Below are 19,600 nucleotides of genomic sequence, written 5' to 3' on the forward strand. Positions count from 1 at the left end.
CCCCCCTCCCCCCCTGAGTGCACAAATTTTTGTGCACCGGGCCTCTAGTCTTATATGTTATATTACTAAATATCCCATCTGTTTTGTTTTATTATTCAGTAATATACTTTGAACATTTGCCCAGTGGTAGCCCTGTTCCAGACATTGTGGATTCTGATGCATCTGCGGAGTTCACTTTCTCGTGGGAGAACCTTAGAGTGAATGAGCAAATAGATATACCACATGCTTATTTATCATTTATCTATATCAGAAAATGTACCCTGAAAAGTCTCCCATCTCTTCAGAAAATGTACCCTGAAAAGTCTTCCATCTCAAAATTCATACAGAAAAGTATACATCATAAATGGGATTGCAATTAATTTTTATACATCGAACACATGAGTGTAAACCGCATTGGGGTAAAGAAACAACATTATCACCTCCCCATAATTCCTCCTTAGGCTTCCTTCTAACAGCCTACATTAGTTTTGCCTGTTTTTGTGCTTTATATAAATGCTATCATTTGTTATATATACTTTTGTGTTCAAGTGGGGATAAATCAGCCTGGATGTTGCCTGGTATTTAAGAAACATGTCCGTGTAGAGTCCTAAGTAGAGAAAAGACTCTAGTCAGTCTAGATGAGACAATTTCACAGCTATTTTGAAATGAACAAAGCATATAAACACAAATAAAATAATAGTTTTATATTTATAGGATGATTTATGAGAATCAATGTTTAGCCTTCTAATTGACCTAGGTAGGAGGAGGAATCCAAAAGCTTCCCAGGAACAGGGGGACACAAGCGCACACACACTCCTGCACATACACATTTACAAATGCGTGCGTGTATACAATGTTACACTCATATGCATGCATATGTTTACACATTGTGCTTGGAGTCCTTGTGGATGATTACAGATGTTGAACTATAGGAAAGGAATAATTTCAAAGAACAGCATAGCATGTCTTTCCAAAATCGGACATATTTCTAGGTGTTGGGCTTCCTGGAATCTGATTGTTTCCTTGGAAATACTTCAGGGGCAGCTGCCAAGAACAGGGAAAAGATGATGGTGTGCAGGGAGCGGAAGATGAGTGTCTTCACTAAGAATCGTTGCTTCAGCAAGAACAGTTTATATGCATATACAATACCTGCCTTAAAATAACTTGTCTCTTCATAAAAATAAAACAATTTCTATCTTTGGGCCAAACTGAATAAATCCTGTTGATATATACTCTTACTTGCCCATCCAGATGTATACTTGCCAAATCATGTCTGCAACGTTCATGGTAATTCTTGGGATTAAATGATAGGATTATCAGTGCATTTCATCAGCTAACTGAAAACTGAGGAAATGCTTTATGATAAAGTGATTTACAAAGCAGTGCTTGCATGCCAGAGTATTTGTATATAGACTTCTGGGGTTTCTATAAATTAAAAGAAAAAGATTGCTAGAATATTTATTTCTGATATAAGCAGAACTACACTCTTGTAGATCACAACGAAAATAATTACAGGGCTTTCCTGAAAACATTCTACACAATATCTTACACATACTAAGTGTAGCCACTTAAATATCTTTGTTTTAATCAATTCAGGGTGCCTTTGAATGTGGAAAGTTAGGATAAGAAAATATAGTATCAAATAATTTAAATATGAGGAGGTAGTAATGACAAAGAATATTTCTGTTTTTTAAATTGATTTCAGAGAGAGGAAGGGAGAGGGAGAGACAGAAACATCAATGATGAGAGAGAATCATAGATCGGTTGCCTCCTGCATGCCCCCTACCGGGGATTAAGCTGGCAACCCGGGCATGTGCCCTGACTGGGAATTGAACTGTGACCTCCTGGTTCACGGGTTGATGCTCAACCACTGAGCCACACTGGCTGGGCTATATTTCTTTTTCTGATAGGATTGCACTGATAATCCTATCAGAAAAATTTTTAATGTTGCCCTAGCCAGCTTGGCTCAGTGGATAGAGGCGGACTGAAGGGTTGCGCGTTTGATTCCTGTCAAGGGCATATGCCTGGGTTGCGAACTCCATCCCCAGTAGGGGGCGTGCAGGAGGCAGCTGATCAGTGATTCTCTCTCATCATTGATGTTTCCATCTCTCTCTCCCTCTCCCTTCCTCTCTGAAATCAATAAAAGTATATTTAAAAATAAATAAAAAATAAAAATTTTTAATGTTGACATAATTGCAGGTGTCTCCCTTTTTCCCTGCCCTTTGCCACATCCACCCACTCCCCTCTCCCCTCCCTTGGCCTTCACCAAACTATTGTCCATGCACATCCCTTCACCTTCTTTACCCAGTCACCCCTAACTTGGGCACCGGCCAGTCTATTCCATGTATTTATGCTTCTGGTTCCATTTTGTTCATCAGTCTATTAATTAAATTCCACATATAAGTGAGATTATGTGATATTTGTCTTTCTCTGACTGGTTTATTTCATTTATCTAATACTCTCCAAGTCCACCTATGCTGTAAAAAGAATATTACAGATAACTGATTAGACAAACTGAAAGCGAGATTTATCTAGAAATGCAATATGTTAATAAGTAATAATTTAATACTTCACAGCATTGTCTGGGATTTCAATAGATTTAAGTTCAGTCTTTTTTGAAAAATTGGTTTTCCTTTTTTATATTTAGGAGTATCGTGCTGTCATTGAAAAACTCCCAGAGGATGACAAACCTAGTTTCTTTGGTCTGCCTGCCAACATTGCTCGCTCTTCTCAACGCATGATCAGTTCTCAGGTAACCTAAGAAAAGATTAAATTTTAGAAAAAACGTTCCTACTGAACCTAAAAGAAATAACATTAATTTATTTAAAACTATAGACCCCACAAGTTTTTATTTTTTCCTACTGAACCTAAAAGAAATAACAATTTATTTAAAACTATAGACCCCACAAGTTTTTATTTTAAAATGTTATTTTATTTAATGCAATATATTCCAATCTTACCTTGAATAAATTTTTAAATGAACCAAATAGTTCTATCTTAATACATTTGTTAAAATTAGTAAAATATCATTGAACACTATCAGTTTCATCCAAAATATGTTTGTTTTATTCCTGTGATTTCATGTTACTTTAAATGTAATTCATGCAATTAATTATACAATTAATTCCTTTATAAAAGGGCGTTTTATAACAGTAACATTGATTTTTCTATAAGAGCTAAATATTTTTTTAAGCGCTAGCTACATATTCTTTTTTTCCTAAGCATATTTTGACATTCTAGAACTTTTTCATGGACTCCACAGTAATTTAAAAGCAAAAATTTTAAAATATGTTATATTTATTCTTAAAATGTAATCATGGTTGGTTTTTTTTATTGCCAACATTTGAGGATTAATTCCTGGTGTAATAATCTTAGTAACATTGCACTGAATGGCTTTCATGAACTCAGCAGATGTGGTACCTCATGCTCAGCACCTGCAGTTATCCTGACTCAAATGATTTTTCAATTATTAGAGAAGTCAGACATTCCCGGAACTGATATCAGTTTTTGATATCAGGCAGCTTACAATGCTCTTTTCTCTGAGTTAGTCCTCTGTTTAAACATATTAACTCATATTTCAAGACCATGTTTATTAACTACAACTTTGAAAATAACACCATCAACAAAAAGAGGTAATATAGTATGAACTTTTTACCCAGTGTATTAAATTCTGAGTTCTAACTATAGTAAAATCTATGTTTGAACACTTGTCACATTTTGAGTTCTATAAAGCAAGTGGATTGGAAAACATTATAAGCCTATTTAATTTTGTAATGTACACAATGATTTTATATTTACTACTTATAAATATTATGAACTTGAGTTTTTAGTTTCATGGTTTATCATTTGGTAAGAAATAAAAATGTCTTTTCGTTTGAAAAATGGCAACCCCCAGGAAAGATTGAGGCATCTATCTTACTGTTCTCTTGTGAATTATATTTCACTAGAGGCCCAGTGCCCTTTGCAGTCCCGGAGCCTGGGGCCTAAGCCGGCTCCCTAAGCCATCAGTTGGACATCCTTAGCGCAGGCTAATTGTTATTTTTAATCTCTTAAGTGGCCTCAGGGTAAGGTGTTTTCCAATAGGGTGTGTCAACTGTCTTCCCCCCAGGCAAGGCAAATGTGTATGTGGGAAAGATGTCCTCCACTGTGTGAGTGAATGACTCAGCCCAGGAAACTTGGGGTGTCGGCCTTCTGAGCTCTATCCCCCGAGTCCCCAGTCCTGGGTTCTGCTCTCTCAGCGCCAGTCCACCTCACCCTCCCTCTGCCAGAGCAAAGGTGGGTGGCTCCACAGGGAATTTTGTGTGTTGTTGGCCCTTTAGGGTGCCTGAATTTTCAGCTCTCTCCCTGGCACACAGCACCTTGCTGCTTTTCGGAGCCAGACGTTATGTGGGTCCCTCCTCAGTTTGGTGCTCTCTGTTGCGGGGGTGGGGGGGGGGCATGTTGGGGATTAGACCCCAGAGTTCTCAGTGGCAACCCCAGACAGCACCTCGCTGCTTTTCGGAGCCAGATGTTATGTGGGTCCCTCCTCAGTTTGGTGCTCTCTGTTACGGGGGCGGGGGGGGGGGGCATCTTGGGGATTAGACCCCAGAGTTCTCAGTGGCAACCCCCACAGCTGAGATATCTCTCCAGGACTTCAGTTGCTGTCTGTGGGCACCAGGCCAGCCCTTTTGCACCTCCGCCCCTCCTACCAGCCTCTATGCCGTCTCCACTTTGGGTCCTCGGGTGTCAGGGTTCTCTCCTGCGAGGTTTCTGTTGATTACTGAGGAAGTTTTTCTGTATTTAGTTGTAATTCCAGTTTGTTCCTGGGAGCATGTCTGTGCAGCACCCATGTACTGTACTCTGCTGCCATTTTTAACCCTATTATTCCTTTTAATAGTATAATTTTAAAGTAAAATGTTCCTTCCCTTATTTAATCTGTTGTCTAGATATCACTCAGTTTAGTCAGAAGTCTCATAATTTTATTAGTCTTTTTTAGTAAATGACTTTTTTATCTGATCTAGTGTGTATTTTTTATTTTATTAAAAGTTTTTTGCTCTTATTTGCTTTCATCTACATTCTCAACTTCATAATTTGTTTAATTTGTTCAGTTTTCAGCATTGCTTTTTTTAAAAAAACATAAACATTTACTGTTATAATTATCCTCCAGATTTTTATTCATTGTAGTTCCTTAAGTTGTGATATGTGGACATTTCTGGGTGGTGAATGTTCATAATCATAGTATTTCAAACACACTACATTATCCTCTCAGAGCCAAGGCAGAAGAAATCAAGTTCCCCTAGTGCTCCCTGTGTGGGGCATGTTGTTTCCTAATTACTGTATTGGGTGCTGCTCTTTCAAGGTCTGGATTTCTATTTCCTGTCTTTGGAAATGTGGACCTTATACTTTAAATGAGGGACATTTTACAAAGTAACTGGCCAAGTTCATAAAAAGACAAGAAAGACTGTCACAGTTTGGGGCGAGACTGTGGTTATGTAACTACTAAATATAATGTGACATTCTCATGAAACAGAAAAAGGACGTTTCTGGGAAAATTCACCTATAGTAGTTTCGTTAATAGTATTGTACCAGTGTTAATTTTCTCATTTTGATCATTGTGTTGTGATAATGTAAGGCTCTAACATAAGGAGAAGCTGTGTGAAATATATGATGGGAATTTTCTGTACAATTTTTGCCATTTTTCTGTAAGTCTAAAAGTAGTTTAAAATATGAAGTAAACAAACAAGCAAAACAACCTATGGCCCCTTAGATTAGTTTTGCTTCTTTGGCTTTAACATTTTAAGATTTCCCTTAATTTCTCTGGCACTTGAGTCATAAATTTTAACAGTTTTTTGATGATATTACTGTTTATTAATAATTTTTAAACATACTGTTACAAAATTTTCTTTAGACATTGAGTCTGCCATAATCCCTGAGACAAACCTATAATTTATTTAATTTCTTTCACAATTCATTTACTCATGTAATTGGGGATATGTTTATTTCAAAAATCTATATTGTTTCTCACTCCTAGAAGAATTGTAATGGAGGTGACTTACAAAAATATAAACAACCTATTAGTGTAAAACCAATAGTTGTGGAAATTAGTAAAAAAGAATATTAGGAAAGGAAAAGAATATAAAACTAGGGAAACAGTTTGTACCAAAAGAAAACAAAACCCACACTCTAAGTTCTATGTTGGATCAAAATTTTCTCTGTATGCTTTATAATATCCAAGTTAAAAAGGAAATTACAATTGTATATATGGTTTAGTGTCTGAAAACACACCTATTGTTCAGGAAAAACATACGTATTCCTGAAATGTCTCCATTGTTCTTTGGAATAGGGCAGGTGGAATAGGAGTGACATCTTCTCTACAACCTTATAGATATCCCGAAACATACCAAGGCATTATACACCATGTTGAGTCTGAATAGAACATGGAAGAAGTGATGCAAATATGTTGTTCATAGGGAACTTTATCCATACACCATGTTGAGTCTGAATAGAACATGGAAGTGATGCAAATATGTTGTTCATAGGGAACTTTATCCCTTTTGATAAGATTTTAAAAGAATATTATAATTTTGCACTGCATAATGAAGTTTAGGTCCACAACGGCCCACAGGTACTCTGGTGGTTCCATAAGATTATATTGGAGCTGAAAAATTTCTATTGCCTAGCCCTAGTGACATTGTAGCCATCATGTCACAACACATTACTCATGTGTTTGTGGTGATTGGTGCCAGTATTTACAAACCTACTATGCTTCCAGTCTTATGAAAGCATAGCCCACACAGTAAATAATGTTTGATAAGATTAATAAATGACTGTTACTGGACTTATTTATTTTCTATACTGTACTTTTTATTGTTATTTTAGAGTGTATTCTTTCCACTTATAAAATTTTTTTCCCTGATGCCATGTTATGCTGGCAACAGCATCATTCATTTCATGTTTACTGCATCTTTTGATGGCATCATTTTCCCTTGTGCTTATAGTCCAGGAGGAATAGACTGTACCTTTTAGGTTTGTATATACACATAGTAGGAGTGTAGTCTATGCCATTTAGGTTTATGTAAGTACTCTGATGTTCATACTAGGACACATTCCCCAATGATTAATTTCTCAGAACATATCCTTGTTGTTAAGCAGTGTGCATGACAATATTGAATAAAGTACTTTAATTGCTTAAAAATGTGAATAATGAAAAGACATTTTATTTTCTGTGCTTTGTAAAAGAGACAAATATGTAAGGTTTTTAAAAACAAGAAATGGCCAGTACATTGTTATAAATTATAGCCCCATCTTCATTATAAAAATATTTTATTATTTATTTGAACTCCCTTCTTATACTCTGTTCATTAAAGTTTACAATATAATGTGATACTGTGATTAAGAAAAGCAACCTCACCTGTTATATTTCTAATGCAGAATACATGACCATTTTAAGTCTGGCAAACATTTTATTCTTATAATAGTTCTAACATTACATATAAGAACTATTTGAACCCTTTTCCCTTCAGACATCTCTTTGCATTCTTATTTGTTTCCTGTCATAATTGACAAATTTAAAACACAAATAAGTGATAGAAAATGTTTCCAGTGTTAAAATAGCACTTCTTCTGACTACCAACTAGTGATGTTTTGCAGTCTAGCAAAGCTGATAAATTAGGTGCTGTTGTAGGGTTCAGCTAGAGCAAATGAAAATAATTTATCAGAAAAACAAAGAAAATGAAACACTGAATCACCACAGTTTTTTCAAGATTAGAGAATCAATCAAAATCTCTAGAAGAAACTTGAGTTTACCAGCATGATTGTGGATTTTTCACAATTAAGTAGTGCATTCATTTTGAAGATTTATGGCTCATATTTTATTACAAACTTTAGTAGTACAAGAACTCAACAAAATATGAAATATAGTCCAATCTCTTAATAAGGAAGAACAACCAACATCTCTCAAAAAGTGAAACAGAAAAGTAGTCAACATGCTGCAAATATTGATGTTTAAAATACTAGTTTAGGAAAACATATGCCTGTGTTTTGGGATTTATTTTGTTTATGTTAGATAAGCAGTTTTAATATTTAGTTGACATATTTACAAAGAAATATGGGTACTTCACTGATTTTTATATACATACCCCAATATCTATAATACTTAGCATACTTGGTAAAATTCTAGATTATTCTAGAATTTTATTCTAGAATTGAAACAGAAGTCATTTTATTCTGTTATTGAAATGGAAGTCATTAAACACTATTTTAGAAAAGAAAATGTGAGTGAATTGATTTTGGTTATAATGAGAAAAACCTGATAACAAGGAAGTTGCAGGAGTGAAAGCCCTAAATAGGGAACACTTGTTTACCTTGCCTTGCTTTAACTACTTGACCTATGCTTCTTTCGAGTCTTAAGAGTAGAAGAAACATTAAGATGATAACACCAAATGAATATAGAGCAGCGGTTCTCAACTTGTGGTTCGCGACCCCTTTGGGGGTCGAACAAACCCTTTCACAGGGGGCGCCTAAGACCATCGGAAAACACATATATAATTACATATTGTTTTTGTGATTAATCACTATGCTTTAATTATGTTCAATTTGTAACAATGAAATTGGGGGTCACCACAACCTGAGGAACTGTATTAAAGGGTCGCGGCATAGAGCCTTAAAACTTAGTTTTTGATTATTCTTACCAACAAGTAATTATTTAAAATTGTTTTACTATTTTATACAGTTTGCTATGATATTTGCTATCTTTCTTATCATTTCATCTTTTAAAAAAACTATCTTTAATTTATCAGCATTTTGAAATTATGAAATTTAACCAATCAAACTAAAAAATATTTGAATTTCAGAAATGAGCAGATAGAAATGATAAGAGGTTATTAATAATGGATAATTAGAGATTTCTGACTAAAGAAGCAGCTTTTCAAAAAAGAGACATTATAATATGTCATTTTGTTTTTATGTAAATTTATTGGGGTAACATTGATTAATAAAATTACATAGGTTTTAAGTATACAATTCTATGATACATCATCTGTATATTGTGTGTCTACCACTCAAATAGTCTTCTGTCTCCATCCATATATTTGACACCCTTACCCTTTACCACCCTCCTACTCTTCTTCCCTCTGGTAACCACCACACTGTTGTCAGTGTCCATGAGTTTCTGTTTGTTTTTCTTACTTGTTCTTCTGTTGCTTTCAGTTTTATATCTCACATGTAAATTAATCATGATTCTTGACTTTTTCTGACTTATTTTGCTTAGCATGACATTCTTAAGAGCCATCCATGTTGTTGTCAATGGCACTATTTCATCTTTCCTTTTTAAAAAATTTATCTTCATTGTTGAGATTATTACAGTTGTTCCCTTTTATCCACATTGATCCCTTCTAGCTAGCTCCTGCCCCCACCTCCACCCCAGGGCTTCACCACACTATTGTCTGTGTCCATGAGTTATGCATATATGCATATAAGTTATTTGGTTAATCTCTTTCCACCCACCCACCCTGCCTTCTCTCAGATTCAACAGTCTGTTCCATGCTTCTATGTCTCTGGATCTATTTTGTTAATCAATTTATTTAGTTCTTTCATCTTTTCTTATGGCCAAGTAGTACATATACCATTGTATATATATGTATCACATATTCTTTATCCAGTCATCTGTAAAAGGACATTAAGGTTGTTTCCATGTCTTGACCACTGTGAAAAATGCTGCAGTGAACATATTCACATATGTTTGTGAATACATGTCTTTAAATTTTTGGGATAGATACCCAGAAGAGGGGTTGCTGGGTCATATGGTAATTCTATTCTTAATATTTTTAGGATCCTCCATACTATTTTTAGGTTCTTTTTTTTTTAAATATATTTTATTGGTTTTTTACAGAGAGGAAGGGAGAGGGCTAGAGAGTCAGAAACATCAATGAGAGAGAAACATCGATCAGCTGCCTCCTGCACATTCCTTACTGGGGATGTACCCGAAACAAAGGTACATGCCCTTGACCGGAATCGAACCTGGGACCCTTGAGTCCGCAGGCCAATGCTCTATCCATTGAGCCAAACCGGTTAGGGCTGTTTTTTATCTACTTAAATAAGTCAGTAAAATACTAAGTCAATTGAACAAAGATAATGGGATTGAAACTTGTTTATATTTGTCTCAACTTTTATAAAATAAGTATCACTTTTGTACCTATGCTATTTCTGTTTGACTGAAGTCATTTTCATTTATTGCTATTTATTTATTTTGTTCTTTCAGGTTATTTCACAGTTGAGGATCTTGGGCAGAGCAGTAACAGCTGGTTGCAAATTTGATAGAGAAATCTGGTCTAATGAACTTTCTCCTGTCCTCAATCTCTGGAAGAAACTAAACCAGGTTAGTAGTGGAATATCCTCCTGATTTTTTTCTGTTTTATCTACAAATTGTCCATGTTGTCCTGGAACTAGATGGGGGAAATAATAGCAATAGAAGTCGATCAGCCAAGGAAGCAGTGTCACCAGTGTAATTTGTCTTTTTCTGGTCATCTGATATGTCATCTTCTATACCTACTATATTTTTGGTCACACCTTGTTTTCTCTTTCCTCTTTCTTTAAAGTCACTGACTATTTTTAAAGGGGAAGTGTTTCAGTGGAGTCAAAGTGCTAAGGAAAAATAACATCAACTGGATTCAGTTTGTTTTTATAATGTAGAGTATGTTATATTAAAAATTATAGAATATTTGCTCACTAGGCAAACCCTTAGGGTATTATAATTGCTAATACTATTGAATAAGGATTTATTCTCTGGGATTAAACAATATAATATTGTAAATTGAACATTTAGCAATATTATAAAAATGCCTATCTATCATGACTATGAAGTCATGACCCTGGTTTCTATTCTTCATACCAATTTGTATTAAAGTTGCTATTATTTACCCTCTCTTATTTAAACCAACCTTTGCTTATCTTTAAATTAATAACCACATTTACACAGTTGTTCATTCTTCTCCTTGAGCAATTTATTCTCTTATCTTGATGTTTGGATAATATTCCCCTTGTCAAGACTCAGCTTCTCAGCAACTTTAAAAAACTGACAGGCTATTTTTAATTTTCTGATGATTTTCCATGGAATTCTTAAAATGTGTTCACATATACAAGCATATGTATTCATATGTATATTTATTATATTATACAATAGAGTAATTTATTCTGAGAATAATGTAAATTTTTCAGTTTTCTTATAGAGAATAAGATAGAAATTGAATGATTTGAATAATTGACTAAGTCTATCCCTTACTAAATAGCAAAACCTAATGTATAAGTAATCCTAATCATTACAAAGATCTCATCTGACATTTTAGAGTCACAGTCCAGGTATCTGTCAGAGTCTTTCCTTTCCTCCGAATTATAAGTAAACTTGTTTGACCCAGTTTCCAAGTTCGAGAAAGAGTGAAGTCTACTCCACGATTTTGTCACCTTAACTCTTACAATTTTCTTCTGTCTCTATGTGTGAATTTTCATCGGTCATGTTTTTCTCTCATATTAGATCTGGCTTTAATGTGCAACTTCTGTCTGTATATTTCATAGAAAATCCAGTCATACCAACGTAATGTGGGAGAGAAAAAAATGTCTTTTCTTCTACATTTTTAGATTCTCAGCTGGGTCCCTGTTTCAAAAGACAGATTAACAAGGGAAAAGCATACAAATTTATTTAATACGAGGGGCCCAGTGCACGAATTTGTGCATCTTGAAAGGAACTGTGGGCCACGAAGCTGTGGTGGGCACAGGGGTGGGTCTTGGCCCATCTTCCCCGCCCCTGCTTGGTCCCTCCCACCACAGTCCCCGGTCCCCTGGCAGCCCCGCTGCTCTCACCACCCCTGCTGCCGCCTGCTCCCTTGCACTGACAACACGGGCTCTGCTCGCACCCGCTGAAGGCGCAGAGCAATTGGGGCCAGCGCTGGCAGCAGGTGTGAGTGGCAGCTGCTGCCTCGATCACTCCTCAGGAGCAGTGGGAGGAGGAGAAGCCCTCAGGGGCGATCGGGCTGGCAGCTGCTGCTCACACCCACTGATGGCGCTGAGCAATCGGGACCAGCGCCGGATGCTGGCAGCGGGTGTGAGCGGTGGCTCCGGCAGCGGTTGCGAGCTGGGCCGGCGCCAGCAGAAGGTGCAAGCACCGTGCAAGCACCAGGCGGGACCATGGCGTGTGGGAATAAAGAATTTTCAGTAACCATCAGAGGCTTGCCCCAATGACAGCAACAGGTGCCCCACCTTGGTCTGGTGCCCCTGCTCACCTGCTCCACCATCCCATCACGGCCAATGCCTGCCATGGTCCGCGTGCCCCCCCTGGTGGTCAGCACACGTCATAGTGAACAGTTGTTCGGTTGTTCTGCCGTTCGGTCTATTTGCATATTAGGGTTTTATATATATAGGTAAGTTTTATGTGAATTAGGAGCCTTCATAAGAAAGTGGAGACCTGAAGAGTCCCATCCACAGGCCCTGCAGGCGAGAATCAGTTTCCTACTTCAGGGAGGGGTAGAAGTCAGAGCACTGCCCTGCCCAGGGTCTCCACCTGAGATACTGCCTCCTCCGGACAGGGATGATTCATGACTGTTACCACACTAATTGCTGCGCCCCTCTCTCTCTCTCTCTCTCTCTCCCTCTCTCTCATTTATAGCATGATTTAGATTGGTAAGCTAAAAATATGTATGGACCATTTACAGTTTAGTTAAATTAATAATTGGAGATTATTGAAGATTCCTAAACATACTTAAAACCCAGAAATTTTGACTCTTTATTCATATTAGCTGAACAAATTAGGAACCCATAAGTACTATATTTTCAGATAAGGGCCATAAGTACATTTGTTGTTCAAATTGAAACTAGAAAAAGGTGGTAGTGAGTTTAAGTCATCACTCAAATTTGGACTATTGGTTTGTAGCCTTTCACCTTGTTTATAAATCCAAGGAAGGGGAATTGAGGTGGCACACTAAGTAGATTTAGTGGCATAATCCTTTACTGCAGGGGTGGGGAACGTCCATCCCAAGGCCTGTATAAGGCCCTCGAAATCTGAAATCTTTTGGTTTGGCCCTGCCAAGGCATTAGGGGTGAGTTAATTAAATATTTCACCAAATACGGCAGGCTAATTTTTAAGCGGATAATTTGGAATGGCCCACGAATGATGTTATAAATATCCAAATGGCCCTTGGCAGAAAAGAGGTTCCTTGCCCGTGCATATAGGGGGCATTTTACCCTTTTTCTCCTTCAGAAAGTTTGATCTTGCAAAGAATTTGTATTCTGTGCTTTTTAAAATATTTGGTTTTATGTGTTTCACCTCTGTTCAAATTGGTTGAAACTAAAGAAAGAAAGTTAAAGTGCAGCTATTATGAATCATGAACTTGTTTTATCGTAATCTTGAACAGAAACAGTTAAGACAGACCACTACAGTTTTGTGAAGTTGTCTTGAGTGCAAGACAGTAGCTGTGGGAATAGGGTGCCAGGGCTCACAGCTTGGGAGGGAGGAGTACTTACAACTTGTAGGAACTAAGCATGTTTCAATTTCCTTTTGGGTAAAATGTAGTCATGGCACTGGGAGCAAGTAGACAGTGTCTTCTCAGGTGGTAACGCAAAACAGGTGGATTTGGAGGAAATAATGAAAATGAAATGATTAAAATGCAATATTCCTAATATATGTTTGGATTGAATATAAGGATCACTTTCATAATGAAGGCAGAATCAGTGTGCCATTTAGAATAGCAAATGCCAGTTCTTAGGCAGGGGAGTGTTCGTTTAGTTTCATATAGTTTGAAATTTTAGTGTAATATAGTTTTACTGTTGTTTATTATAAACCACATTTCAAGGTGATATAAAGTTTTATTAAATTTTGACAGAAATGAGATATTTGACCATTTTTTTCTTAAAGCAGTATAACGTAATAAAGCATGGACTATGGAATTCCACTGCCTGGTTTAAAATTCTGCCTCTGCCTCTTCTAGATATGACTGCACATGTCTCATCTCTCCTTGCCTAGTTGCCTGCTCTGTAAAATGGGGTAATAGACTGCTATAATTAGTAGATTGGTTAATACTGAGTATTTAGAAGTGTGCCTAGCCTGTGTTAAGTGCTCAATAAATATTAGCTGTTATTAGGCAGATTTAAAAAATAATATTAGGATGAAATTGCTCTAAGGTTTTTATATTTTGGAAATTTGATATCCCTATGATAACTACACAAAGAGTCTAGAAGAAAAGCATATGCTTTCTAATATTTATCTTAAAGATATAATTACCTAAGAAGCCTGTGCTAATTAGATAAAAGAACAGGTCTTTAGAAGGATGTCACTTAGAATCATAAGCAGATTGTACTTGCAAAGGGTTTTCAATCACGTACTAATCAAATTGTTTTAAATTAATTACTTTTCTAGCATAATGATGATCAGTATTTTTGTGAATGATTAAATGTGAGTTCTGATAAATGTTGTTACTTTTAGTGTTTTTGTTTTGTGCTTCAAATGTACACTATTTCATATACACTTGCATATGTCTGAATGTGGATGTGTGCATACTGCTTCATCACACGAGATTTTTAGAGTTTCATGATTCCTACACCTTATTGTTAGAATACTCATTAATTTCATTATTTATCCACTAAATCAATGGATTCTGAAAGGAAATGTTAAACCACTTTTTTTCTCCATCATTCTGAAAAGTTCTTTTTTAAATCAGCTTTGAAAGTCAGAAATCTAGGAAATCTAATCACATTTTTTATCAGGTCACTTAAGTATTTATAAGATGGATACAGTTTTTTCTTTTGTTTAGTTTTTTTGTTTGTTGTTGTTGCTTTTGTCAAAGGAAAAATGTTGAATGAAAAGTGTCATTTCACTAATTATTAAATTATTTTTTAATTTTTTATTATGACTATAAAACTATAAAACCTAATAGCAAAATCTGTGGTTTATGAATACTACTGCTTTTTATTGTTGTTGTTAATTCTCACCTGAGGATATTTTTTCCTTTGATTTTTGTAGAGAGAGTGGAAGGGAGAGAGAGAAACATCGATGTGAGACACATTGATTCGTTGTCTCCCACACTCACCCCACCTGGGGCAGGGATTGCGCCTGCCACTGAGGTAAGTGCCCTTGACCAGAATCGAACCCGAGACCCCTCAGACTATGGGCTGACACTCTGACCACTGAGAAAACTGGCTAGGGTTGAATACTACTACTTTTTAACATTGTCATTAGCATTAAATACATTATTATGATAGTGCCTGATACTTAATAGTTACTCAATAAATGTTAACTTTATTATAGTTGTGTACTGTTTTTTTTATATTGTCTCTAAAACTTCTAAATCCTGAGATTTATTATGTTATCTTCATTAAAGTATAACAGAGATTAGACTAACATATAATATTAACTGAATTTTAATAATATTTTACTGAATAAGTACATTATTTTTATTCTTTTGATTATACTCACTGATATTAGAGGAAAAAGTAATGTTATATAATTCCAGTTTTAAAAGTATAAAATATAAAACTAATTATTTTACATTCTTACACACAGCATTTAACATCAATATACAAAGTACAAATAATGAATTTTTTCTTCTTCATATCTTGGGGGAACAGTTGCTTCAATAACATGTGAGCTTATGTTCCCTGTTCTTTTCTTACAGAGGTGGGCACATGTAGTTCAGAAAGTTCTAACTTCATGAAAACTTAACACAAACTTCTTTGTCTTTTAATTTTTATGACTCACATATTTATAATGGTCAATTTCAGTAATCCTAAGCATTCTTTGTCTCCAACCCCACCTCAACCTGCTCCCCACCAAATCCCTTCATTTTATACAAACAAAGAATACATATATTGATAGATTTATGAGCATCATTCCTTAATGTAAGGTATGCCAGAAGTCATTTTACTTTTTAAATTTTCCTGGTGAGAATGAATAATATGTATGACGTTCCCTGCTTTAAGATTTTCCCTCTGGGACTGGCTTCTTCATCTTTCTCTAATTAAGGAAAAGGGCTTTCCTGTTGTTTAAAGAGAACAATTTTTACTTACTCAGTGAGCTAATGAAGTCAAGTCCTTGGGAGACTAAGTAGAGAGAGATTCCCAGGCCACTGTGATGGCTATCAGTGGTTCTCAATCTTCTGGCCCTTTAAATACAGTTCCTCATGTTGTGACCCAACCATAAAATTATTTTCGTTGCTACTTCATAACTGTAATGTTGCTACTGTTATGAATGGTAATGTAAATATCTGATATGCAGGATGGTCTTAGGCAACCTCTGTGAAAGGGTCGTTCGACCATCAAAGGGGTCGCGACCCACAGGTTGAGAACCGCTGGCTTACATACTTCAGAGTTTTACTTTTAAGCAGAGGACTGAATATAATGTAAGCATTTCTTTTAATGAAGAAATAAACAGCATGTGAATCCATTAACAGTTTTCTCATTGTTCCAAAATTTGCTTCTCATCGAAATGAAAAGATTCAGTGGTATCTGGCTCAGAGGGAGTAACCTCTGACTTCCAAAACATTATTTTAAAATGTTGTTCTTCCTGTAGTAACATTTCTAAGGGTTTTTACATCTGACGATATCTTTATTTCATATTCACATTTAACTGATAGAGTGGGAGGATAGCTACAGATCCATTTTTAGCTTCCTAATTCTTTTCTTTGAACTCTTAGAAAACATTACTCAGTTGTCTTTTTATTGAAGAATTTTCTGTTGATCTGATTCCCTTTTAATAACTGATTTTTGTTCTAGAATATTCTATCTCTGATCTCCTTAATTTTCACCATAGTATATATGTGGATTTTTTTTTTTTTGCATGTATTCAGTTTTGATTCTCTGAGAAATTACAATTTCAAAAGCTAACCTATCCACTTCCACCTGTTTTAGCCTGGGCCCCACGGGTGCTGGGTGCGTGCTGTGTAACGTCAAGGACACTGCTGTCTATGGCTGGTGCTTGATATTGCTTTTTATAGCTCTGAGGTGGTAATATGGTGGACAGTGATCCAATCAAGGTAATGTGAAAAGAATAGTGTTTCACCGAAAAACTCTTTGCAACCATGTCACTCAATCCTCTTCAGCGGTAGGTTATTATATCCTCCCCCTCAATAAGTCCCCAGGCACCTGTGCCTCCTAGGCGTTTCCCATTCTTCTTGTGCCTTTTTCTGGGTTCAGTATCTTCTTGTCAGACAGAATTCTGAAGTGGGAGACTCATTTGCATGGTAAATATAGATTCTTTTCAAAGTTATATTAAATTTATAATAGCCAAATTAATCTATCAAGTGTGTTACATTTCATCATTATAATATTTTGTCTATTACCTATCTTCTCTTTCCTGAAGCTATTGTCATAATTTAGGTTTTAATTCTTTCTCATGTGGATTATTGAAGAAAATTCTGAATTTGACTTTCCTTCTAACATATAGGATGTCCCCGAAACATGTATACACACTTTAACAGCTGATAATTCACTTAATTTTCACTCCTTTTCAGGTTTAACTGATTTGAAATAACGGATGAAGCCAGATTAAGCTTTGAACAAAGAAAATTTATCCTAAAGTGCTACTAGCCTTTTTTATGGGGATATATAAAAGATAAAGTTTACAGTATAAAACTGGCAACAGTCCATGAATTGAGGGCACACAAATACTGAACAGTGATTCTTGATGTTTGTGACTCCATTGCTTCAAGTTATCAGCAGGCCTGGTCATCTATTTGAAAACAGGCATTGACAAAAACAATTATCCATTTCTGTAGATTCTTTTAAATTTTAAAAGTGAACTGTATGTTCATAAACACTGACTTTATAATCATTCAAAGTATATACATATTTGGGGACACTCTGTATATTTGGGGACACCCTGTAAACTTTGTCCAAATCATATTTCATATCATTATCACATTAATTTTCCTGAAGAAAGTATTTTTCTCTCACAGCATGGATCCATATAGAACCTATTTCTAAGCCTTTTCCATAGTGAGGCAGATCTCAGTGTTATATAAACAGACCACTGTGGTTTCTGTGTGTGAGGACTTCCAGATGCTATTTCCTTCTGGAATTTCCTAGATCTGCTAAACTAATATTGGCCAAATAAAGTACCAGCATCTTATAGAAGCCTTTTCAGCTGGTACTCACTTTTCTCTCCATGTTTCTATAGTACTAATTTATAACTTGCATAATAATTTCCATAAGAGTTATACTTTAAGCTAGGCAAGTTAATATATGGTAATTAGATATAGGAATTCTCTTACTTTGGAGAGTATTGAAATTTATGCATGTAAATGTTTCAAGTGAAACAACTTAATGCCACATTCCTGTTTTTTAAATAATTATTATCAGGTTATGATTAATTATTAGGTAAACTTAAAAGAATAATTACACTTAAGCAATGAAAAGAAATTTTAAAATATATTGTATTGTTTTTTTACAGAGAGGAGGGGAGAGGGATAGAGAGTTAGAAACATTGATGAGAGAGAAACATCGATCAGCTGCCTCCTGCACACTCCCCACTGAGGATGTGCCCGCAACTAAGGTACATGCCCTTGACTGGAATCGAACCTGGGACCCTTCAGTCTGCAGGCCGACGCTCCATCCACTGAGCCAAACCAGTTAGGGCTGAAAAGAAATTTTTTATGAAAAGTATATAATAGTCATCTAGGTTCTAAGAACTTCCCATTAAGTAAATAAAGGATCTTAGCTGAATCACTTACTAACTTTTTCTTAGCTTTCTCTTGGGTAAAAAAGGAGTCAGCATTCTTTTATTTGTTCATTTACTTATTCATTCATCAAATATCTATTGATGTGCCTGCTATATGCTAGGCACTATGATAGAGGTGCTAGATTTATTAAGAGATGGAACCGCCGTAACTGGTTTGGCTCAGTGGATAGAGCCTCGGCCTGCGGACTGAAAGGTCCCAGGTTCGATTCCGGTCAAGGGCATGTACCTTGGTTGCGGGCACATCCCCAGTAGGAGGTGTGCAGGAGGCGGCTGATTGATGTTTCTAACTCTCTATCTCTCTCCCTTCCTCTCTGTAAAATCAATAAAATATATATTTTTTAAAAAGAGATGGAACCAACTGCTGCCAGGGGTTAAGCTGTAGCTGGGAAGATACCCTGCTCACTGCGCCAATTGTGGGAGTACTTACTCCTTGATCCTGCTTGACTATGCCAACAGGTCCTTCTCTGCCAGGAACTGGACCTCCTTGGACACTGGGTATTAGACGGAGAAGGTACAAGAAGTTGAGAGTCTTTATTGTAGCCCAACTAGCCATTGCTAACAAGGAGCCATCAGACAAAGCAGTCCATAAAGCAGGCAGCCACACAAAGTAGTTACAGCAAACACAGGAGCCATTACACACACAGCAGCCCTATATAAAGTCAGCAGCCTCCAACCTGGGGGCTATACAAAGTAGCCCAACCAAGTAGCCGTGCACTGGCTGGCCAGTAACACAGTTTATACCAACTTAGACAAAAGAGGCTTCTTGCCAACGTAGTGACATCGATACTTGGGCTACAGACAGGCACACCTGCACAGTGTGTACAATACAATCGCTGTGTCCTTACTTTTGGACCTGCTTATGGTAAGTTGGCCTTGGCAACTTGGCCTTGAACATCCGGCGTACTCTGAACAGGGTTCCCACAGAAG

The 19,600-nt window shown here is 36.3% G+C and overlaps 1 protein-coding gene across 6 annotated transcripts in view; it reads left to right on the forward strand.

The window, feature by feature from the left end:
- The window catches only part of DYNC2H1 (dynein, cytoplasmic 2, heavy chain 1), a 289,555-nt gene that overhangs the window by 217,348 nt on the left and 52,607 nt on the right, over nucleotides 1-19,600 (forward strand). For all 6 annotated transcript variants that reach the window (XM_005856867.2, XM_005856868.2, XM_014539785.1 and 3 more), the window contains 2 exons: nucleotides 2,627-2,731; nucleotides 10,217-10,333. In XM_005856867.2, coding sequence (XP_005856929.1) covers nucleotides 2,627-2,731; nucleotides 10,217-10,333 — 222 coding nt within the window. The remainder of the gene's footprint in view (nucleotides 1-2,626; nucleotides 2,732-10,216; nucleotides 10,334-19,600) is intronic.

This window comes from Myotis brandtii, unplaced genomic scaffold, assembly GCF_000412655.1.
Source record: "Myotis brandtii unplaced genomic scaffold, ASM41265v1 scaffold105, whole genome shotgun sequence".
In the NCBI taxonomy this organism is placed as follows: domain Eukaryota; kingdom Metazoa; phylum Chordata; class Mammalia; order Chiroptera; family Vespertilionidae; genus Myotis; species Myotis brandtii.